The sequence below is a fragment of the Bactrocera dorsalis genome, chromosome 1 (genome assembly GCF_023373825.1).
Source record: "Bactrocera dorsalis isolate Fly_Bdor chromosome 1, ASM2337382v1, whole genome shotgun sequence".
Taxonomy (NCBI): domain Eukaryota; kingdom Metazoa; phylum Arthropoda; class Insecta; order Diptera; family Tephritidae; genus Bactrocera; species Bactrocera dorsalis.
This window is the reverse complement of record NC_064303.1, coordinates 40,638,453-40,663,478: the sequence shown is the minus strand read 5'-3', so window position 1 is coordinate 40,663,478 and position 25,026 is coordinate 40,638,453. Positions and strand designations below refer to the sequence as shown.

Sequence of the window (25,026 nt, the reverse complement as noted above, 5' to 3'; positions counted from 1 at the left end):
TTTATATTCGTATGCAAGTTATTCACCTTTGTATTACAGCAGATTGCTTTGATTAGCAATTTGCAAACAGTAATTTGTGTAACAATTGGTGTTTATTACCTTTACAGATTTAATTGTTATAATCATTATATAATGGTAGTTTTTATATTTAAAATTCCAAATACGTTTATTAGTATGTTCAATTAGTTCATTTATATGTTATCTTTTAAATTTTAGTTTTCTGTTCATCTAGTTCTAGAAACTATATTTTATGAATAAATATAAATTATAATTTTATTTATCATTTAGTGAATCATTTCTACTTTCCCTATCCATGGCGAAAAAAAAACGCACTAGAGGCGAACGTGACGCAACCAATTTTCGGCCATCCAGGAAGGAGTGCAATCAAGATACATAAACATTTAATTGGGAGTGCCACAAAATCCCCAAACACAAAATCCCCAGCTGAAAAAGAATCCTCAAACACATAATCCCCAAAATCAAAATCCCCAAAATTAAAATCCCCTAACACGAAATCCCCACCTTTTTTTGAGTTAGTGTCTCAAAATCCCCAAACACAAAATCCCCATTTTTATACTCTCGCAACAAAGTTGCTAAAGAGAGTATTATAGTTTTGTTCACATAACGGTTGTTTGTAAGTCCTAAAACTAAAAGAGTCAGATATAGGGTTATATATACCAAAGTGATCAGGGTGACGAGTAGAGTTGAAATCCGGATGTCTGTCTGTCCGTCCGTCCGTGCAAGCTGTAACTTGAGTAAAAATTGAGATATCATAATGAAACTTGGTACACGTATTTCTTGGCTCCATAAGAGGGTTAAGTTCGAAGATGGGCAAAATCGGTCCACTGCCACGCTCACAAAATGGCGGAAACCGAAAACCTATAAAGTGTCATAACTAAGCCATAAATAAAGATATTAAAGTGAAATTTGGCACAAAGGATCACATTAGGGAGGAGCATATTTGGAAGTAATTTTTTTTGGCGTGGCCCCGCCCCCTATTAAGTTTTTTGTACATATCTCGGAAACTACTATAGCTATGTCAACCAAACTCTACATAATCGTTTCGTTTCACGCATTTCCATATACAGTTCAAAAATGGAAGAAATCGGATAATAACCACGCCCACCTCCCATACAAAGGTTATGTTGAAAATTACTAAAAGTGCGTCAACCGACTAACAAAAAACATCAGAAACACAAAATTTTACGGAAGAAATGACAGAAGGAAGCTGCACCCAGACTTTTTTTAAAAATTGAAAATGGGCGTGGCGTCGCCCACTTATGGACCAAAAAGCATATCTCAGGAACTACTCGACCGATTTCAATGAAATTCGGTATATAATATTTCCTTAACACCCTGATGACATGTACGAAATATGGGTGAAATCGGTTCACAACCACGCCTTCTTCCAATATAACGCTATTTTGAATTCCATCTGATGCCTTCTCTGTATAATATATACATTAGGAACCAGTGATGATAGCGGAATAAAACTTTACACAAATACGGTATTTGAGCTGAGGTATCCCTTGTGGAAAAATTGTCGTGATCGGACTATAACTTTTCAAGGTCCCTGATATCGAACACGAAGAACTCAGTGCCTAACCTAACCTAACCTAATTTTTCACCGAAAATATCGGTAAATCTCTCAGAATTTATTTGTAATTAATTTTACAGCAAAATAAAAAAATATGTAAATGACGGATAATGAAATCTCGATTATCACTTTATCATGCGAGAGTATAAAATGTTCGGTGACACCCGAACTTAGCCCTTCCTTACTTGTTTTATTTTTATTAAATATTATTAGAGATTCGTAGTTAAATATATATGTACCCATATATTTACAGCGTGCAAAATAATAACTGTCGCACTAAAACGACTGTGTATATTTCTTTACAATCACATCACAACATAATTTTTTTTATCGCCATTATTTATTTCACATTTCATTTAAATAAAAAATTTAAAGAAAATGGAAGTCGTCGTTACTGTGTCAAACAAAGGTAGCAATCAAATATTTGTGAATGGTTTTGATTACCATTTTCATTCCAAAAATGAAAAGAAGAAAGAGTTCCGCTGGTCGTGTGCGCAAAGAAAATCCCTAATGTGTAAAAGTGTTGTTGTGACAAAAGAAAATAGTGGCGATCATGCAATACAACACGCTCCTACTGCCCATAATCATGATCCAAAGGCGAACAACAAGGTAAAGGATTTGAGTACATCATCTTCACTGGCGCCGTCCCAAATTATTAGGGAAGCAGTTGTAGATTGCCAACCAGACCGCCGGGTGTACTTACCATCGAAACGAGCCCAAAAAATGAAAATAAGCCGACTTCGAAAGGGTACATATACCAACTAACCAGGAAATGTACAGGAAATTAATATACCGGAGCATTTGAAATACCTGGAGGGAGAATTATTTGTGTTGAGTGATTGGGATTTCAATGGTGAAAAGAACATTATTATGGGCAAAACGAGTTCCCTAAAGGAATTGGAGAGGTCACACTGCTGGGTGATGGATGGGACGTTTTTTGTTGTACCGAAAGTTGTTCGTCATCTGTTCACCATACAAGGGCTAATTGATGGTCAATTTATGCCTCTAGTTTTTTGCCTGATGAGCAAAAAATCCAAGCAGGTGTACACTGAATTTTTTCACCAACTATTTAATTTGGCTTTAGCACAGAATATTAATCTTAATCCGCAAAGAAATATTACTGATTTTGAGCGAACCGTCTCGTATGCGGCAAAAGAGTATTTTCCTGATGCCCGATATAAAGGGTGCTTATTTCACTTTGGCCAGATCATTTGGAGACGAGTTCAGAAAGAAAGGCTTTCTCAAAAATATGGCAATGATGAAAGTTTCAGCATAGCTGTTCGTATGCTGAAAAGTTTATCATTTGTTCCCCCAGAATGTGTGTCAGATTATTTCAGTGAACTGAAGAGTAGCTCGACAGACAGAGATTTTTAAAAATTGTGTGCTTGGTTTAAAAACCAGATTCTTTTAAGGATAATTTTCCACGCACTCAAAATTCAATCGAGGCTTGGCACCGTAGGCTTAAAGTAATTGTAGGGAGAAAAAAATGTGGTGTATGTATATGAAATCAAAAAACATTTAAAAAAAGAAAGAATAGAAAAAATACACTCAGGGATCGGTGTGCGAAAAAACAAAAAGAATGTCGAGCGTGTAAAGAAAATTAAAAAAGTTGTGAAACGTCGTTTAGATTTAGATAAACTTATTTATTTAAAATCGATAGCACACAGTATTTCATTATGTAATTAGAATTTCCATACATGGTTTATTTATGTAAATGTTTTGAATTTATTGCTTTTTTGTTGATTTACATCACTAAATATTGGTCTACATATGTATGAATATAAATATATGTTTAGTTTAATGTACATATGTATATAAGCTATTCGAAAAATTGTGAAGTTTGTATTTATTTATGTTGTACAAATATGTTAAACTGATTGATATAACATGTATTGCATTTTATTTAATTTACCTATTAAATATTCGTGAAACCATTAAACATAAAATATCTCGTGAACTTCAATTTTAGATATAATATTGAGTATAGAATCGCCGCGATTTTAAACCTAATTTCAATGTATTTCACACAGAAAAAGGGGATTTTGATTTTGAGGATTTGGATTTTGGGGATTTTGATTCGGGGATTTTGATTTGGGAATTTTGATTTGGAGACTTTGATTTTGGGCACATAATCCCCATTCCCATTTTATTACATATAGTATGTTCGATAACTTTCAGTTTCCAGTATATTTATAAATGATTATTCCAAAAATCTAGTTTTCGAATCAAGTAAGTAATTTACTGTGAATAAATTGAAAGATGAATTTTTAATTTATACTTCGCGTGCTTTTCGAATCGGTAAATTTTGGTTGGTATTACTGTTAGCGACATCTTTGCTAAATTTCACGTCAAAATATTCATTAGTATTTGCAATTCGCGTCGTTTTGTGAGGCTCTAAAAGTGAATTCTTCGATTTTTACTATGTCTGAATTTATTGAACAAAGATGTGCGATAATGCACCATCTCATGCTGCGTTGGTTATTCGTGATTATTCGCCACATTTTCAACTAATTCTGGCTATTCAGCAAATTCACATGACGACTCCAATGACACCGTTTTGGCTCAATTGAGAATATAAAACCTGAATCGAAGAAGGCTAACTGGAAAATTCGTTGGCATAAGTGTATTGCAGCGGGAGGATATCCTACCGTTTTTCCGCTCACACGTACGTATATCTGTGATCATACATCTCTGTTACGCTCATTCAGCAGTGTCATATAAAAAAGTATATCTGTCCTGCTCTAATATCCCCAATCGACGGCTGATACAGGGTTGCAAGAAAAAGAAAGATTAATTGTATAAAATGATAATAATATCTGAAAGAGAAGATTAATATTATCTGAAAAAATAAAATATATTAAATACAAATAGACTTTACTGTGCAAGCAAAGATTAATTAAATAAAAATAGTCTATTCGAGACATTTTGAGGCAAAGTATCAATTTGGGACTAGTTACTATTCACTAAACAGTCTCTAGCGTTAGTCTCAAAATATTGAGACCTGGTAGTTAGCAGGTCACAAAACTAAAAAGATCTCTTGTCTGCCATTTTGAATATACTGAATAGAGATCATTACAGATATTAATCGATTGTCGTTTCTTTATATTTTGTAAGCAACTCAAACACGAAAAGATGAAAAATAAATCAATTTTACATACATAAATTTCGTAAATATTATGAAACAAGGCAACATATATTTTTATTTTTATTGATAATTATGTTTTTTGACTATGCTATAGGAAATCTAATATTTGTTATCGACATATTTATTTTCATTCAAGTGTAAAAACATCTCTGAATAATGAAATGTAATAGATTTTGTGACTGTCACCTACAGAATAGCAAAATCATCTCAAGTCTCAAAAATTGTCTCTAACTCAAAATCTCAAATTTAGAGACTTGAGACTGTCTCACGTTACAGAATCGCACGGTTAGGTAAACAAAAAATAACCCGAAAATGTGCGTTGGTGTTAGTGTATAGAGAAAAAATGTGTAGTTGATTGGAATATTTGTCAAAAGCGGGTAGCCGTGGTTGGCAGGGTACTCACTTATTAATGTACATACTTACATATGTACCTACGCACACATTAATCTACATAAAGCCTAAATTTTCTAAGCTTCGGTTTGGATTTGTAAACGTGTGGGAAGATGCGTGTAACTTTTAGAAGTTTTCAGCGGAAGTTAGATGGTACAGGAATTGCGTTAAACGTCGGAATGACTAACTAAACGTCAGTTTGTTTTTCGGCTATTTAGACAAATTAAGGAAAAGGCAAGTCATTGCGGGCGACAGCAGCTCAGCTCAGCCCGCTGCTTAACCAAAAAAGCTCTTTCATTCATATTTAAATTGGATTTAGACGATTGTGATGCTAGAAATCGGCCGTGATTGTAATGATAATTTTGCACAACTTGTAAATTAGGAATAAAATTACGAAGTCAAAACACAGGCACAACGGGCACGCAATTAAACAAAAGAGAGCAGTGGAGCAGGAGAAAAAGAATTACCAAAATCACCGAGTGTATATCCAATTTGTTTGGTACATACCATAATAATAGTGACACTGGTGTTATTAGTGGTTGATGGTGCCGAAATTGGAACGCTTTTTGGAGACACACACACATAGCTTTTATTCGGCTCTTAAATAAATATATACATACGTACTTATGTATATAAAATTTCCATACCCCTGCAAGAGCAGTGAATGTCATATATGTAACTCGTAATTTGGCAGTCACAGCTGAAAAAATTTTGTCAGCGGGCAGAACAAAATGATAGAAACATTTTCTTAATAGCATTGTGTGAGTTTGCATATACCTTTAACACATGGGTATTCGGAATTGATTCGATATATGTATATCTATACCGCTCACTCTGATTAGTTTTTCTTCTTCTTCCTTATTGGTGTAGACAACGCTTACGCGGTTATAGTCGAATTAATAACAGCGCGTCAGTCGTTTCTCCTTTTCGCAAAGTGGAGCCAATTGGAGATTCCAAGCAAAGCCAGGTCCTTCTCCACTTGGTATTACCAACGGAGTATTCCATCGAATACTTTCAGAGCTGGAGTAATTTCGTCCATTCGGGACGACATGATCTAGCCAGCGCAGCCGCTGTCTTTTAATTCGCTGAACTACAAGTATGTATGTCAATGACGTCGTATATCTCATACAGTACATAGTTCCATCGAAAGTGGTATTAGCCCTGGCTAATGCGCAAGGGACCATAAATCTTCTGCAGAACCTTTGAAGAGTTTGGTTTTTGTTCGTCGAGAGAGGACTTAGCTTCTCAATTGCTTACTCAGTCCGAAGTAGCACCTGTTGGCAAGAGGCTGACCTTGTTGTTGGTGTTGTTCTTTGGTCATTGCTGACCAGAAATACGTCAAAGCTGAAAATTGTCCGTAGTGTCTGTAAATCTAGCAAAACTGAAAAATTCTTTTGCGTGGTAGAAAATATAATTTTTGTTTAATAAATTTAGAGTAACTTATAAAATATACATAAATACAATAAAAGGAAAGCAACAAAATTTAGAATTAAATAATAAATTATTAAAAGAAATCACTTTATTCTATGCTGGCTCCCCTCAAGGTCTCTGCAAATGACTTTCTTCGATTCATGGATATTTCAGAATTAAAAAATGCCGGAATGAAAATGAAAATTTTTTAATTATAAAGCTTTTTTAAACTTATTTTACTTACATATACTATATTTGAAAACTCCTCTATTTTATAATACTGTATATTTTTATGGCAAAACTTAAAAGAGTTATTGCAACATGCAGTACTTTTGGTTTATGGCAAGAAATAACTGCTATGTATTTCATAACTTCTCTAAAGTCCTATGCAAATAAGTACTGTCTCTTTTGTGGTACACAAGTTTTGGTTTTCGAAAAAACCGTAAATATTGACTGACATTTTACCACTAATTTAAATGTCAGTGGTAAAATAGTTGCTGTGCCTTTTGCTAAATATTGTCATTTCAAATGCAAAACAACATAATAACATTTTCGGAAATTTATAGGAGATGAAAATGAAAAACGATATAAAATGGAACATGAGTTGAGCAAATTTTAAATATTGGTTAAATCCAGATTGTATCTGATAGCAGAACCTTAAAATGTTGGACATACATATGTACTTATGTATATGTAATTTGAAGTAGTGGATCGTATTCAATAAAATACTCAATTTCGAATTTTTTGATCATACGTAGTTTTGCATTTTAGGTGACGACATATCGGCCAATATTTGAGTTATCTCAATGAAAATTATAAAGTGTATTTTACTCATAACAGGGTATCTGTTTTAATAAAATAAGTAAATTTGAGCGAAAACTTGACCTACATATGTATGTATGTATATGTAATTTGCTCCAAATGATTTGTGATTGCATGTGAGGTACCTTAATGAAACCAAGGGAAGATTTTTTATGTGACAGTTAATAGATAAAATCGGGCCTAACTACCCAGGTCCCACATCCTACATATTATCTAATGATTTTCCTTTTTCCAACAAACCTTACATCGAATATGTCGGCCAGTGTATGAGTTATACATATATAGTGTATGTATGTATAAAATTACTCGGGTTCCGATCCTCTGGTTAATATTTTACACCTTAAGGTATTTTCCTGGTTTTAATTCCTGCTAATTTGCAATAGTAAATGTTTGGTTGCACCTGAACTTAGCCTTTACTTACTTGATCTTAAGGGGTCCCGGTGGTCTAGAACGCTCAAATTAAGGGTGTTTTCTGGATTTTTTTTTAAGGTTTAAAAAAAGAGCAATCAATTCAAATTTTTTACAGTTTATTTACACACTTATGAAGAGTACAAAATTATTATTTTTTTTTAATAAAATTTTTTTTAACAATATTAAAAATGGCGTCCAAGAAAAGCTATCTTAAGAAAAGACTCCCGGTGCAGTTGTTGATTTTGACTTTTCTGAACATCTGAAACATAAAAACCAAATACATTATTAATCAGTAAGAGTGCAGCTATCGCTGGAACTACAACTAAAAAAAATATTGAAAATTAAAAAAATTTCGCGCTTTTGAAGTTCGGATTCTGAAAACAGCTATTTTTGGACCAGTTTTAGATAAAACAAAAATCGAAGTTCTTAAAATTAAAATTTGGTCGTAGTTCCAGCGATAGATATTGATCTTATAAACACCATATTAAAATTTCAAGTGATTCCGATGGATAGTTTTTTTTTTGTAGTTTTGAGATAGATGACTTTAAAGTATCCATTCATCAAGTTAAAACGGCTGTAGAAGCTAAAATAATGTAAATGTCCTTCCAAAAATTGTACAGTATATTTTTAAAAGACCATACTTTCGAACTATCAAAAGAAAAAAAATCGATTTTTTGAAAATTCTAGACCACCGCGACCCCTTAAGTATTTCCCTGCTCTAAACTAAAGGTTATGTAGTCGTATATTTAAAAGGGTAATAAAAGACAAGTCTTGGTTGGCTAACTGTTATTGATGTCGAATCCCAATAAAATGTTCTGTTTGTTTCACTAAATTGGATATTTCATGTAACTGCATAACTGTAAAATATGGGAGTTGAGAGTTTCGAGTGGTATCGACCCGATTTTATCTATTTTTGGAAGAAGATACTCTGTTACGAATAAAACACCCTCTCTCATTTTCATTGGGCTAACTCACATATTCGCTGATATGTGCGGTACAAAGTCTCACCGAAGTTCGAAAATCTTTATATTAAGTATATGGAGGCTAAGGGAAGTATTGGACTGATTGAACCCATTTTTGACATACAGACATACCATTACAAGATAAGGATTATTCCTTAATATAAATTGTTTATCTCACACATTGATCGGCATTTTCGATCAAAAGTCAACTATAGATACCGGAGTCCAAATATTCGGTACCTAAGCGCTTGAACAGTTGGACTTAAGCAATTGGTCATAAAGTTGTATACACTAAAGGAATTATCCGTTCAAAGTTGTATCCCGTCATATTAATTGCTTCTTGATTTTAAACTGAACGAATCAAAGGGAATCTAAAATTGTACTATATGGGAAGTAGGCGTGGCATAAGAATATAAGAATAATGGTACGTACTAAGTTTTGTAGGAATAGATCGGTCAAGTCCCGAGATATGGGATTTCACTGAAAGGTGAACGATGCTACGCCCATCGTCTAATTTCACAGCGATGAGCGATATGGTGATTTTTCGATATCTGTGATTTCAGTGATTGCTATTTTTAAATCACTGTGATTTTATATTGCTATTGCGATCGCAACTAAGTCGACGTTAAAACGTCGTTGTTGTTGTTGTAGCGGCAGATTCTGCCAATTTGACACTGTTTGGCCGAATAAAAGTCCTGATCCGTTCCACTTACGTATCCACTTACGACTGTCGTGGAAACGACGAAAACATTTTGTCGTTATTGGCGGCAAATTCTCTTTTGGCTCCTGTAACTCGAGTCAAGTTTTTCCGCCTTTCTTTTCACTACATTTTCGGAAATGTTGGAGCGGTTCGGCTACCTGACACTTAGACCGTATAGCATAGTTCATTTGTATGTTGGTATGATGGTTTCACACATTTCTTAGAAGGAATTACCATTAGTGTGGTGATAATTTGTTTGTTTAGAATACCCACTTTTAATATTTTCAAGACCTAATAATTAACGGGAGTTTCCTAATCTTTGGGAAAATATTAAAACCCCGTAATTTTTTTAATCCATATTTTTTTCTGAAATTAATTAGTTACAATTCTTGTTTTCATCACAAAAAGCTTTCATATTTGGTTTTAACAATAAGTAAAATTAAAAATTTAATTATAACAAATTAAAATATTCCATAATTCCATTTTGCTTACAATTCATCTACCACTTCAAACATCTGCTATACTTCACTTCTTTTCCTTGATACATTTCCTGCCATTATTAAAAATTATAAGAGCGTTACACTCAAAACTTCAAACCGCTATGACGTTTCGAACTGCGATCGCAATTCACAGGTTCGAACTGCGATCACAGTTAGTTAGAAGCAAACTGCTATTTATAAAATGTGATCGCAGTTGCGATTTGCGATTTTTCAATCACAGTGAAAAAATCACCGGTAGTGAAATATCGCTCATCACTACAATATACCAAGTTTCCTCGAGATCTCAATTTTGACTCAAGTTACAGTTCGCATGGACGGACGGATTTCAACTTTTCTCGTCCACCTGATCATTTATATATACATATGTATGTATATATGTAAATATATAACACTGTATCTATTTCGCTTATTTTTATGTGATACGTTGCAGGAGTATAAAAATTACGGGGATGTGCGGAATTCACACAAACAAATGTAGTTGCACAGATTTTTACGCTTATATTTGCTAGAAAAATTATGATACTTACAAGTCATTTTATTTAAAAAATATTCAATAGCATAAATTATTCTGTATATCATGTACATAAGTGCATACGCACAGGCGCACAGGCGCACATACATATATGTTTGTCTGTCTAAATATGACTTTATAGGGGATTTATTTCAGACGCAATTAATATTTTGTTTTAATTTTTGGAAAGTGAAATAAATACTCGTATATTTTCATATTTATGTATGTATGTATATATATTAGTATATTTATATAGCTTTGTGGTTGACAGCCACTGTCTGCGGTTAATGCCACCGCATTGCCCTACTCGCCACCATGGCTGACTGCTACAGTTTTTTGGAGCGAATGCCCCGCACTCTCTCTTCGAAATACAGATGTATGTATGTATTTATATAATTTATTCCACTTTTTGGTATTTGGCGAAAAATTCACCCATAAATTCAACGCAACTCGAGCAATCAGACTACACACAAAAACATGTACTTATAAGGTGATACATATGTAAGTGATATTATATAATGCCAATTTACCAATCCGTAGGCTATTGATACTGCCTGCGGTGTACTCGTATTGACTCGCTGATGAATTTCTCGAAAGTGAATAAAAATAAAAAGAAGACACCATAATATTTGCGCTACATGATTTTCATGCCTAGATTACGAGCACCTAAAGCAGTGTTTCCCAAAGTGGGCGATAACGCCCCCTTGTGGGCGCTGCAGGTGTCAAGGGGGGCGGTAAGAGAGCCAGAAAGAAAATGGAGGCGTTGTGTAGAAAGAGACGTAGAGATGAGAAAATATGTGAAGAACTATTATTTGCTAGAAATTTAGAGACCGATACAAAAGGCGAAACCATATTCAATATATTGGAAAAGTTTTGCGATGAGAAAGAGATTCCTTTGAAAAATATTATTTCAATTGCTACGGATGGCGCTCCGGCTATGATAGGGTGCCATAAAGGCTTAATAGCGCACTTAAAAAATAAAATTCCAGATGTCCTTGGCGTACATTGCGTTATTCATAGACAACATTTAGTTGCTAGAAACTTAAGTGAAAAACTATTTCAATCACTCCAATATGTCATCAAAGCAGTCAATAAAATCCCCAGCAGCTCTTTGAATGATAGATTAGTTCTTGGAAACTAAAGATATCAGACTAGGTGTTGGATCCGTTTTCAAATGTCAACACAGCAATGTCACCTCAGCTGGAAGAAGAACTTATAGAATTGACAACAAACGAGGAAATAAAAATCAAGTTCAAAAATGGTTCCAAGAATTTTGGCTACAAAAACCGATTTCGCAATTGTACCCTGGATTGTGGTCAATCCTTCAACGATTCTTGATAGCATTCCCATCGTCATATTTATGTGAACGTGGATTTAGTGCTGTGACAACACTGCTTACTAAAAATAGAAATCGTTTGCTTGTTACCAAACGTGGCAACTTGCGACTGTTCTTGAGTAAATAGGAACCTGATATTAACAAATTTATTAAAGAGCACCAGATTCATTCTTCACATTAGTTTTTATATATGGATCGATGATTTTAGTTTAATTTTTAATAAAAGATTCTCTGTTTTAATACTTTAAAGTTGTGTTTCAATAATCATTCTTATTGGCAGGTGGAGCCCGTAAGAGTTAACTTGAGACCTAAGCGCCGTTGTATGTTACCTACTGCGCTCAGGTTTCAAGTTGCTGGTTATAGTAAAAGTTTCGTTTAGAATTCTCCGTTAATATACATATATAGGTCACAATAATTAATTTGAAGTTATAGTGGTTTTTAAATAGTTGAAAAAATGGGGGGCGCTAAAAAAATATTTATTCTCAAAGTGGGCGGTAGACAAAATAAGTTTGGGAACCACTGACCTAAAGGAACATGGTTAAACATTATAGAGTCATCTACATATACTATGTTATGTTGTAGAGAATTTGAAGGTACCGAATATCATCTGCCTCAATAAATAAAGAGATCTTCGAAATGTGGGAATAAGAGGAGTCTGGATGTTATTTTTAAATTATAGCTTCCATATTTTCGATTTGAAATAAATAAAAATATATCACCTATCCCCTTATAAGTTTATTGACTTTTTCATTTCATTGTAGTAGTCCTCTTTTGCAAAGTCCCTTTGAAATTTTGGCTTGAAATCAATGTTTTCTCATTCTGACTTCGCCTTTCCATTTAACATGGAATCACGGAGTGCTATTAAAATTCAAGGCATAGAAAATTAAAGTGATATTTAGTATTTAATTAAATATTATAGATGAACAAATTATGCATGTCTTTGATAGTCCCAATGATATCAGTACATATGAATATAATTAAAATAACATTTTCTTTGTTATATTAAAAACAATCAAGAAATTATCTCTTATTATTTTAAACTCTTTTGCATGTTTTTAACTGCGACCTACATACTCGTATGTATATCTGTACGTACATACAAGTATGTATATGGTTACTAGAGATAAGAAAGCTTTTATATTTAATCGAGGCTAGAGTATAGACCAAAGCAAAATGCGAAGAAATAACGCAGTGGCGACGTAAGTTATGATTTATTTCCAAGAGTGCTACTCATTTTTGAGAACAAACGAGCATGACCTCACCATGCATATATGTACATATGTCTGTATATACAATTATGCATAAATATGTATGCAATTGAAAGCATTCCAAGTAGGAATGTTGATGCACAAACTTTTTCAGCTAATCATTTGCATTTGAGTATTTACTGAAAACAAACTAACCTGCCAATTAAAAAAGTAAATGATGTAATTTGGCTGTTTAAAAAAGTCAGAAATACCCTGGTTGTTTTCATAGACATTAAAAGGAAACAAAGAGTGAAAATAAATATTTTTGCAGCTTCTAAGCTTGTTAACTTCTTGCTAGCTATTTCTAATACGTTTACATTTTGTTTAAAGTTTCATTTAAAAGCCTTTGTAATTCAATTACCCAAAAAAGTTTAGCGAAATAATTCAGCTAAGCCTGCTTCGACTATTCCGAGAGGGTATCGACTTGTTGAGACAACAAGTGCCCGACTAAAAGTGCGTTTCTGGCGGCTTTGTCGTTTCATCGATTTTAACTCCACGGAATGTAACACATATACAAACGTACAATGCAAGTAAGCATGTATAAGGTTTTGTGTGGATTTCGAAAATCTTGACGTAGCTTGGAGCGTAGTTCTGCATGGCAAATGAGCAAGGAAATAGGGACTTGAACGCTTCGCGACGGACGTATGCATTTAAAATTAATTATGTTAATTGAAAAAAATTTAAAAGAACAACTTTAATTTGATAATAGTTAAAGAGGGCTTGAGTACTAATTTATATTTGGTTAATTCATTGTTGTTTATGACGAATAGTGTCAAAATAAGTTCTCGTTGTTTTTTTTTTAATGAAAATGCAATTTTATAGTAATGGGAATGGTTACAAATGAAAATGAACAAATGAACACAACTTTTTCGCATTTTTCTGGTAAGGTTCGATTACCATTACGGTGAAACTGTTTACCTCGGGATTCTATCCAATAATCATGTAATTTTTGATGTCGTCTTGTAAATCGAGATGTTTTGGAGTCAGGCCATGTGCCATCGAACAAATAATAATCGGACTTCATCCTCGATTCTGGTTTTACCAAATGAGAGTAGAACTCTTAGGCCGTACCTGAGGAAAATTCGATCAGCAATATATTAAGTATAGAATACTTAAGAATTCCGATTACAAAAAGCGTGTAGGTAATATAGTAAAAGAAGTCTGTAGAAAAACGGGTAGCAATACTGATCAGCGTTTCCCAAATGCCGGGTCGCGACCCGGTACCGAGCCATCAAAATAAAATACCGGGCCGCAACTTTCCCGGCTTGTTTTCAAAATAATACCGACTATCAATCGATCGATGCATCGTCATATTCGTAAGCGGAGATCGGCGCTGATGATTGACCTGAAGTTGAAACAAAAGAGCGAGGCGAAAGCTCAGCCAGAGAACTTAAAGATGTAGAAAAGATACAAATTGATGTTCGATTGGACGGCCAGTGGCGTAGCAGCAACTTCGGGTGCCCGGGGCCAAGGATGTTTTGCCGCCCCCTTTATTTACCTACCTACAAGTTTCAAGGTGGTTCGAACAAAAGTGAATTTTTACAAAATATCTTCTATATTAAGTATATAAAATTTAGGAACTAGAAGCCACGCAAATACTCACTATACCTGTATCAGTTGCATCTTGTGAAAGATCTTTTAGCAAACTTAAATTGATAAAATCTTACTTGAGATCGAGCATGAGTTAGAGTAGACTGTCCAATCCTGCGATTCTCTCAATAGAATGTGAAAAAGAAAAGTATTATTTTTAAAATCCCAACTAGATTAAACATATTCGGTACCTATAGACTTGAACAGTTTTTTTGGATTTGGACAATCTTTAGTCTTAAGGTGGCTTACTTTAAACGAATTATTACTGCAAAATTTTATGCCTTTCTATTTATAATTTCTTGATTTGTGTGATGCCACGCCTATCGTCCAATTCACATCAGTTCCCATAAAGCCCTCTCATACCATCTCGGAGCTAAAATTTAATGCCCCTTGCGTAATTAGTTTCTGATTTATTGCGTTTTTAGTAGTTTTGAACTTTGTATTTCCACTGCAAGTATTAAATACTTTATACAAATAATATTTAACTTGATGTGGATATAGTAACTCGCGGCCGGATCTTTTAGAATTTTTAAAAAATAATAAGGGTATTCACATCAAAATAATAAAAGGATAGTTCATTATTCGATCCACACAAAATAATATTTCGTCTCCTTTATTAGAAGAATTGCAGTATTATTATTGTTGTTCTTATTGGAGAATATTTTGCGCCTAATTGCATGTACATGGTAAAGAGGGGATAGTTTTCGTAGTCAATATTTTCCAACCTCTGTGTTTTTTTTTTCAATATCTGAGTTAAAAGGTTTATTTATGAGTACCTTCTTATTATTTTCATAGTCGAGCGTACAAGCATATGGGTTCTCTCTTCATAAGTGTAACTGTTAGCCGACTCAGATATTAATTGTATAGTTTGTGCAGCATCAATAACGGTGCAATATTGTGCGTATTGCACAATTTAATTAAACCGAAAGAAATGGCAAAAAACTTCCGATTGCCAAGAAGCCGCTGATTGGGTGGGCGTCCTCGCAAAGTGCAGCGTGATAATGATTCAGTGATTACCCGGTGGAAAAGTCTGGTTACACAACCTTGAAGTTAAACCGCTCTTCTAGCCATAAGGTTTGGATTACAGCTCACCCTTGTGCCGTTTCGACTGTTGTCTCTGTCCTAGCCTGCCGGTCTTCGTGCGTTTAGGTTTGTTATACTTATTGTCGGCTTGATCGCTTTGTCGCGCGGATTGCTAGCTCGGCACGTGCAGCTCGTTTGATGCGTTGCGCGTTGTCTTGCCGCCAACTGTGCTTTTGTAATTATACATGATCAACATTACAGCAGTTTACCAAAAGCCTTAAAGCTGTTGAATTGTTGCAAAAATGTAGATATATCGGTTGATGACGTGTGGCAGCCTTCTTGTGGTGTGGAAGTGTTGTACGGTATGTATGGCAGGCAACATGCAACACCCGCCCTGTTAATTGAAGCGAATGATGTATGGAGCGTTCGTAATTCAACTCTGGCATACCCGGCAAATTTGTGCGTATGGCTCAGTGAATGTGCGTAAAACTCCTCCTTTGTACGGCTTGTTGCAATTGCATGTACAATATTGTACGTGTGAATATAGGGCGGTTTCATTGGAGCCTGTTATACTGAATTGGTGGTGCATGTTCTTTGTTGCCGGCGAAAATTCGATGAGTTGCTTACATTTCCGTCAACCAAAACTAACAACAAAAATAACAATTCTCAGCTGCCATATAACTGAAGCGGACCGGGTGTACACATAATGTCCGTAATTAACTTTCACCGTAGATTTGCACTATTCAGGTTGGTAGGGTAGAGAAAAGTAAATGCGGGTGTACATATTTTTCACTCTGCTTCAGCACAACCGAGGTGATGCACTCGGCGAAGAGGCGGGCAAAATCGGCAAAATAAGTGAGAAAAGTCGGCAACAAAGGGAGAAAATAAGGAACAAAATTATATTCATATGTGAAAGGATGACACTATTTGCTGTGGTAGCTGAAATTAGAACAGTGTGCAATACACACGCAGGCACATGCATTACAAAGATTGCGCTCTGTAATATTCGATGGTATATTGCAATTACATTTCTGTTATTTACAGTAGATGAGAAGCTCTGCGTTAGATACCTGCTTTCCCAATACTCGGCCGCGATGAAAGCGGGTTAAGTGTGCGCGTGTTCGCGTCATTGACGTTTAAAGTGACAGTGGTGATAGCAATGTTTGCTCAGATATGGTGAACGCTTCGGGGTCGTTCAGGGTGTACCGTTATCATCATTTCTAATGCACTTTGTGCATTAAAACTTGCCTCGTGTTACAATTCTGTGAAGCTGCATATATGTATGTTTGGGTGTGTGTGTGTAAGCGGTTAATTAATGGAGCGCAAGAAGCTACTGTGGCGTCGTTTACTGCATTTGTTGTTGTTGTCATCTTCACTAATTAAATGTGTGCTCGCTTAAGTGCATGAAAGTGAATCCAACTGATTTGGTTGAAAGGCAACTTAAGAGCTTTTTCGCGCAAACGCGATGTTGACTACAAAGCAACTGGCTGTTAGTCTGTAATTATGAATACCATACTACTAACACATGATTATACAATAATTGTTCCATAAATACCTTATACTTATACCTTATAGTATATACATATGTATTATGGCCAACGTAAATGCTACAATTTTGCGTATGTATTGGTCACGCTGCGTTAATACTTCAGAAGACAGTATCTTATAAAATTATTTTATAATATTTATGAGGTAATACTCTTTTTTTTGATTTATATATTTGCATATACATATGTATTTTCAAATTATTTTCATTTAAAAGCTGATTAAAAATTTCGATTTCTCATATAAGTATGTATGTACATATGGTTAAGCGTATTATAAAGTCAGTATGTATACTGCTTTGTAACTAGTGTTCACGGGAAGTGTGCTCAATGAGAGCAGAAGAGCGGGCTTCGCTTACGAGCTTAAGATGTCGGCGTTGAGATGAGAACTCTTTTTGTCCGTCGTTGTAGTCAAATTCTCGACACGAGTCCGACAACTTGAGTTGGGCAATTTTCTTCATGTACGCGTTGTAAAACATTTTTTTAATTAGCTAATTTTTATCCTTATTCATCGTCTTCGAAAACATGTTTACTATATTATGCATATTTGCATATTACATTCAAAAAATAAATAATGACATTAAAATTTCCCAGGAAAGGAATTTCAAAAAGAAAAGCAATGACTAATTTCGTAGCAGCGAACTATTACGAATAAAGCCTGCCAGCCCTCGTCTGAAAATACTCATAGTATCCATATTTGAATAATATGCAAAGATATTCTAGGCTATTGTGTATTTTGCATTTGCAGAGTTCCGTCCATATATCGAAATATCATACGAATTTTCTTAAATTTAACTGTTTTTGTGTTTTGCGTAACAAATATTCAAAAATTTAAATTTACTGTTCATTATAAATCAAGTTTCAACATTTCACTTAAGCAGGTAGAGGGTCAAAGTGTATTCAAATATTAAATATATGGTATCGATTTTGTTCCTAAATACATACATACATATGTAGGAATTAAAAGACCGAAGCACTCAATTATACATAGAGTTAAATAAGTCTCTCCATGTTAAATAAGTGTACGAAAATTGATGTATAAATTCTCTGCAGTTTGGCAATTTCAGCAATGAAAATTCGTTTGTGCAAGCTCTTCCTCATTTAAATAAGATCTGAACCTGCCGGAAATAAATTCTGAAACCAAGAGAAAAATATTCAGCAAAAACAAAATGATATGTATTCTTTCGCTGGCGAAAGTGTCTGTGTGGTAAAAGGAAAAATTGGCAACCACGGGCATTTCTTGCATGCAAAAATGAGTGGAATTTATGTAACATGCAAGCGCGTCCTACATATTGCAACTCCACACATTTTACACACACATTAATAATAATATCAAACGAGTAAGCGAGAGCTAAGTTCGGGCGTAACCGAACAATTTATACTCATGCAAATTGCAAAGATCAAAACCGCCAAATACTTTCAGGTGTTGGCAATATTAAAATCATAGTAAAAGGGTTTAACTTCATTGTTCGACGAAACCGTGAATCGATCACAAAAAAGTCGGAATCATGCTAATTTATTTTAAAGGTCATAGACTACCTTACTTTTATTACTATATCTTATTCTAAAATCATCCTTAAATGAGATAGTATATGTGATATTAAATCAAGAACCTAAATTTAATATATTGAATTGATGTAAAAAATATAAAGTTTAGACTACGACCATTTGATTTTTATTGAGCTTCAAATTATTAAAATATCACACATTTTGACAAATTTAAGCTGTAGCAAATCGGAAATCATTATTTAGATTATTTTGGGCAGGGAAATTTAAGGGCTGTTTGAATTAATCACTATCAATTTCATTTAAATATAATATATGACCGATGACCACATGACCGATATAACAATATAAAGTTAAATGCGTGTTCGAAAATCTTTATATATGTACATACATATATAGGTTTTGGGAAGTAATGATCTGATTTAATGCCATTTTGACACAAGGGTGTATTATTATTATCAAATAAACATTTTCCAAAATTTAAAATATATATTTCATAGATTGACCGATATTTTCGGCAAATAGTAAACCATAAGCACTGGGTTCTAAATGAGGGGGGTTGAATAGTTATGGTCCGCTTTTGACAATTTTTGGGCGTAAAATAAAATTCAAATACAATGAGAACACTATTTGCGTAAAGTTTTATCCGAATACATTGATTGGCTTTTGATTTGTGTATTGGAAAGTTGAAGAATCAGATACTCGTAGAATTTAAAATTGTGTTAAATGGGTTTTGTCTGATTTCGTCCACTTTCGACTGAGTCACATGGATTTTCACTTAAATGTGTATGATGTAACGCCCACCCTCCAAATTTGATACCGGCTCTCTAGTACCATATTGGATGACTTATGTCCCTGGATTACTTAGTTCTTGATTTATCGTGCCTTTGATAGTTTTCAACAAAACCGTTATATGGAGCGAGGGTGGGATTATCATCCGATTTCATTTATTATTGCACTGGGGCTTTTAAACGATTTTTTCTAAGAGAATTTAATTATTGTAGCTTGAGTGGAGATATTTACATATATTAAACCTATAATAGAGCAGGCGACATCCTTTTTTTAATTTCAGCCCACAGGTGCTCTTTGCTATGCCGTTTTAAATTACAGTTTTGTATTTTAATGTAGTACTTAGTTATCCTGATCATTTATATATACATATATGTACATACTTACATATATAACGCTATATCCAACTTGATTATTTTAGGTAATACAAGCAACCGTTAGGTGAATAAAACGATTATACACTATAGCAACATGTTGCAAGAGTATAAAAACAGAAAGGTATAAACGGCAAGTCACACGCGTTCCAACTCTTGGGCTAGTGTGTGCTTATGCACTACATATAATAGATATGTGCTCCGGCATATAAAAATGTGCCACACCGCTGTGCAACTTGGTGGCGAGGCAATCAATGGGTTAATGCCGAAATAATTTATAGTCTCGTTACCCATTTGCATTGTGTTGCGCTGTATTGCAGTATTGCAGTAACATATTCGTGCACTCGGTGGTGGCTGCCACAGTTGTTAGCCGGCAGACGCACATGTACTCACCGCGGTCGTCGTCGGCATGTGCAGAAATGGAATACGGGCACGCACTCTCACCAGCAGTCGTGACTCAAACTTAATGGGCACCGCTCGGTGATTGTTGCATGTGCAACATATAACGAATGGTTGCGCATCTATTTATGCTTTTATGTTGCACTCGAGTGTATCTTTTTTGAAAGAATACCATTGAAAACGAAGTGCTACTTGAAAAAATGTCTGTGCGAACTTGCTGGTATGGTCGCGCCGTTAGAATGTCATGTCACTAGTTTATGCTGCTGCAGCGTTTCCTGTTTTAATTCTGGCGCGTGTTGGTTTACATGGTCCTTTGCCTTTGGTTTGCGCGCTGTAGCGTTTTAAGGTGCGCTCCTTGTGCTTTTGGTTAATTTTGTACTTCTCATCCTTTCAAGTTCCGCGTTTGCTCGTACTCATCATATTATTATTGTAACTGTTATTTCTACTTTTCTCATACTAGAAATGCTGTTGTTATTGTGACTGTCGGCTTCTATAACTTGTTGTGCACCCGCGATCATGTTTGTTTGCATTCGGATTTCTGCTCGATTAAGCCGGACGGGCCCGCAGTGGGTGACTGAGTGACTTTTCCCACCAAACGCTCAGGCCATTTGAGCTCTTACCACTCTCGGTCACGTGTTTACTGCGCTGCAATTACATTTTCAATATTCTTTTTGCATTTTTTATGGCTTTACGCTCGGCCGGTTGCTGCGTTTACTATGCGCTTAAACCGTTATTATTTATTTATAGATTTTCCAAACTGTCACATTAGTATTAGCTTCGTAGGGTAGAAATGTGAGTGGCGGTGGCGGTGGCGCGCGGTCCATTACCATAAGTTATGACAGCCGCAAGGGTCGAGTTAATTATAGAATAGCTCCTTGCGTGGTTTATATAGAATTGAAGTGGCAACGGCAATGATAGTAAACAAACTTGTATATTGGGAATAGGCTATTGAAGTCACGGTGGGAAAGTTAAGAAGAAAGGCGGACGGGTATACTGTTTTTTTGCACAGTTTTTAATCAAACTAAATTTTGTAAATGCAAATGATTCACACGAACGTTTCTAAGCATTGTTTCCTTTCGTTTGTTGATAAAAACTGCCGAAGCATTGCGTTGTACATTTAATGTCGCATAACTTCAGCGTCAGAAGATTACTTTGTCGAAAGATTAATGATGCTTGGCAGTTTGCTGGAATTGATGTTTTGTTTACGAAAGGACTGTCTATCTCTCGCCGGAAGATAACGTCCGCCGCAACAGGCGACGCATAGAAGTGTTGCAAGTACATGAAGTTTTATATATTGTCCAAAATTATACAGACGCCGCTCGTCATCTTTAACTAAGTAACAACATCCCTTCAAACAGCTTCTCTTGTTTTCATTTATCCACGCTTCGCCTCTTTTATGACGGACGTTTATTCAAATGCTTACCATTATACTTTTCAGCTAAAGTAAGTATTTAACTCGAATTCTAACCACATAATTTGCTAAATGGATTTTATTTGTAATGGACCATCGTATAATTAGGAGGGTGAGTGCTATAAAATTAGCATTCATCAAAAACTAACACATAGAAAATAGTAGTAGAGGGAGTGAAAAAAGAGCAAGCACTGCTTTTCTCCATTGAACCTCAATGTCGAAATATTTTCTATATCTCAAATATATAAAGGACTTCCTGAATCCTTTTCTTCGTATCATATGATATAAATACTCATATATTTCGTACTCAACTCATTCGAAGCTGGCACAGTCTTTTATTGGGAAATGACAATTTTTTTAATTTGAAAGCCAGAAGATATTTAACTGACTTTCTTCCGACCAAAATCTACATCCGGTTGTAGATTTTGAAAAATTGAAACAAATTTGCAATTGTAATGTCTACGATTTATTTATGCACCTTTAAGTTTACTTTTAAATGTGTTACTATTATTTTGAACATCTGGTTCACCTTTTTTACTTGCCATGACAGTTGCATCCTTTACCACCTCTTCCTCCACCGCCTTTACCAGAACCACCGCCGCCGCTGCCACCAGGATATAGAATTGGCTGTATAACCAAAGTTGGTTGGATCACTTTCGTTGGTGGTGCAGGTTGTGTATAGACTGGTGCTGGATGTATTGGTTGTGGTGGTGGGTGTACTGGACGTGGTGGTGGATGTACTGGACGCGGTGGCGGCGGGGCGGGATGAACAGGTGCCGGTCGTGGCGCTGGATATGCGGGATACGTTTGCACAGGTACTATGATGATTTGAGGCGGCCTCTGCTGTGGTGGTGGCGCTGGCGCTGGGTGGTAAACCACTGGGGGCGGTGCAGGCGCTGGGTGATAAACAACTGGTGGCGAAGCCGGCGCTGGATGATAATATGAAGGCTGTTGCGGGGCGGGTGGCAGAAATGGATTCTTTTTGAAAGTGCCGCTTACTCTGGCAACTGCCAAAGTGACTAACAGAGTTTTGAGTAATATTGCGAGTGGATAAACCCGTGTCTTCTGATACATGGTTACAGTGGTTGTAATTAGACGGCTTCAAGATAGCTGATTACTTAATATTGAAGTAGAATCGCCGATAACTCTGAATTTATATAAAAATCTTCTTCATACTTCGTAATGTCATTGATTAATCGTTTCGAAGAAAAATTATTTTTTTATACAATTAGAATAGAAAACTTGGTTAACAAATTTTTCGATAATTCCAGTATTATTATTTCGTTAGCAAGTTTCGTATGGGAGTCCCCGATACTCAATCGTCGATAACTGAAAACTAATCAAATATAAAATTGCACTAATTATAATGCCGCTGTAAAAATGGGTAATTCAGTGATAACATCTTCATAAAATGTAAAATAAAATGATCAATTTGTGTTACTTAAGTGTGATCTCAAGTACCGCGAAATGACTAAAATGTATTTTCCCTTTACCACTTTCATTTAATTTTCTCGTGATTTATATGTATGTACAAGTATATACAACAAAATCATTTTATTATTTATTGCGATTTGCTCGCGTTGCTCATTTGCCGCTTATAAAATGCAAATACATTCATTGTGGATGATGGCGACCAAGTTGATGCATTAGAGTCGGCCCCGTCACGTCAAATAACTGAAACAAATGTGACATAAGTATTTGACAAACTTTATGATGACAGACCAAATGTGTTGTCAAATAATCCACAGCGAAGCGATTCGAAACGGAACGAAGTGAAAAATTATGAAATAAATTTATTGTGTAAAATAATAAGTGGCTGAAAATCCATTCACACACAATTATACGTACGGGCGAATAAGTGTAAAGTGAGGAAATAAACATTTACTTGAAACATGAAGATTATAATATTCTGCAATATTTTCAATTCGATCTTCTAATTTCAAATGCTACTAAATTGAAGAAACACATTTAGGGGTTTCACATAGTCTCATAAAGTTATAAGTTATAACGATCCGAAAACATAGCATTGAGAATTGTAATATTTGTAAACTCATTTTTGTACGTAATCCAACAACAATTATTTTAAGTGTAAAAATTTATAATTTTATGATTTTATTTATGATGTTATTGAATAGAAACATTTCATAAAAGTTTGTGAGAATCTTTCGAGAATTATTTTTGCAGTGATTTCAATGCCATGATACATGTGCAGCAAAACTAGGCCGATCAATCTATCTTGAAGCATGTTTGTCCTCAGCCACGTTTTCATGCGGCGAAAGGAGCGTTCAGAGCTCGCACTCCTTGCAGGAAGTGTGCAGAATATGCGAACATCGCAGTTCTTCAACGTTTTATATGCAGTAGTCGGTAACTCGTTGTCTGTTGACTTTTGCTTCTGCCTCCAATGGCGTCAAACGTCGCACGACGTTGCCATTATCCAAAAGGAGTTTGAATCTATCTATAAGACAATAAGATTTTCCATTTCTTTGGTTTTCGAAGCACACACTGTTTCTGAAAGCAGCAAACTCAGTTGAAATCCATTCATTATATCTCGAGCAGAGTGCACGAGTGGTTTCAACGTTTTCAAAGTGGTCGTGAGGACATAAATGACGATCAATAAGTGGGCCAATCAAAATCCCTGATCACCGGAAATTCCATTGAAACTGTGCGTGAATTCATCAAAAATCAGCTGAAATCATCACTGAAATTTATGGAAATGGAATTGAACATCTCCAAACATCAATTTATCGCATTTTGACCGAACATTTGGGCTTATGAAAAGTGTGTGCATGGGTTGTTCCGCACAAATTGACTGACGGTTAAAAATTGCTCAGAATCCAACATTCGATCGACGCTTGTGACCGATTATTAGACGAAATATCACATTTTAATCATTAACCACTCCCCGTATTGACCTGATATGGCACCGTGCTACTTCTTACTTTTCGGAAAAATGCATTTGCCCATGAAAGGAAAGCGTTATGCAGACGTAGAGGCCATTCAAAAGGCTTGTACCGTCATGCTGGCGGCCATACCGGCCAACGAGCTAAAACACTCGTTCCACATGCTTTTGGACCGTGCAAAAAGCTGTATTGAAGCAGAAGGAGACTATTTAGAGAAAAATAAATTGATTTTGCCGAAAAAAACAATTTGTTCTGTTTTTTTTTTTTAAGTCCTGTTGACTCACTCAGACATTTTTGCGTTTAGTTTGTCGGCCGCAGATTCTTGGTTTTTCTTCGTCAACTTTCAGTTCTGCCGCCATTTTTGGATCGAAAATATTCTTCAGCTTTTTGTCTTCGATTTCGGAACGTTACAAGCAGCGTGTCTATCATATTTGATGCCTTTGCCAAATCGATCGATTC

At 35.2% G+C, this 25,026-nt stretch overlaps 2 protein-coding genes across 2 annotated transcripts in view; one reads left to right on the top strand and one right to left on the bottom strand.

The window, feature by feature from the left end:
• LOC105221874 (tyrosine-protein kinase Drl) overlaps positions 1-25,026 on the top strand; it is a 123,688-nt gene that overhangs the window by 20,677 nt on the left and 77,985 nt on the right. The gene's annotated exons all lie outside the window — the stretch shown is intronic.
• Positions 21,876-23,060, bottom strand: LOC105228309 (uncharacterized). The gene has a single exon (XM_011208099.3). The coding sequence runs from the start codon at positions 22,739-22,741 to the stop codon at positions 22,202-22,204; it is 540 nt and encodes a 179-aa protein (XP_011206401.2). The 5' UTR covers positions 22,742-23,060; the 3' UTR covers positions 21,876-22,201.

Coding starts and splice junctions, on each gene's coding strand:
- LOC105228309 (XM_011208099.3), bottom strand. CDS start 22,741: ATGTATCAGAAGACACGGGTTTATCCACTCGCAATATTACTCAAAACT.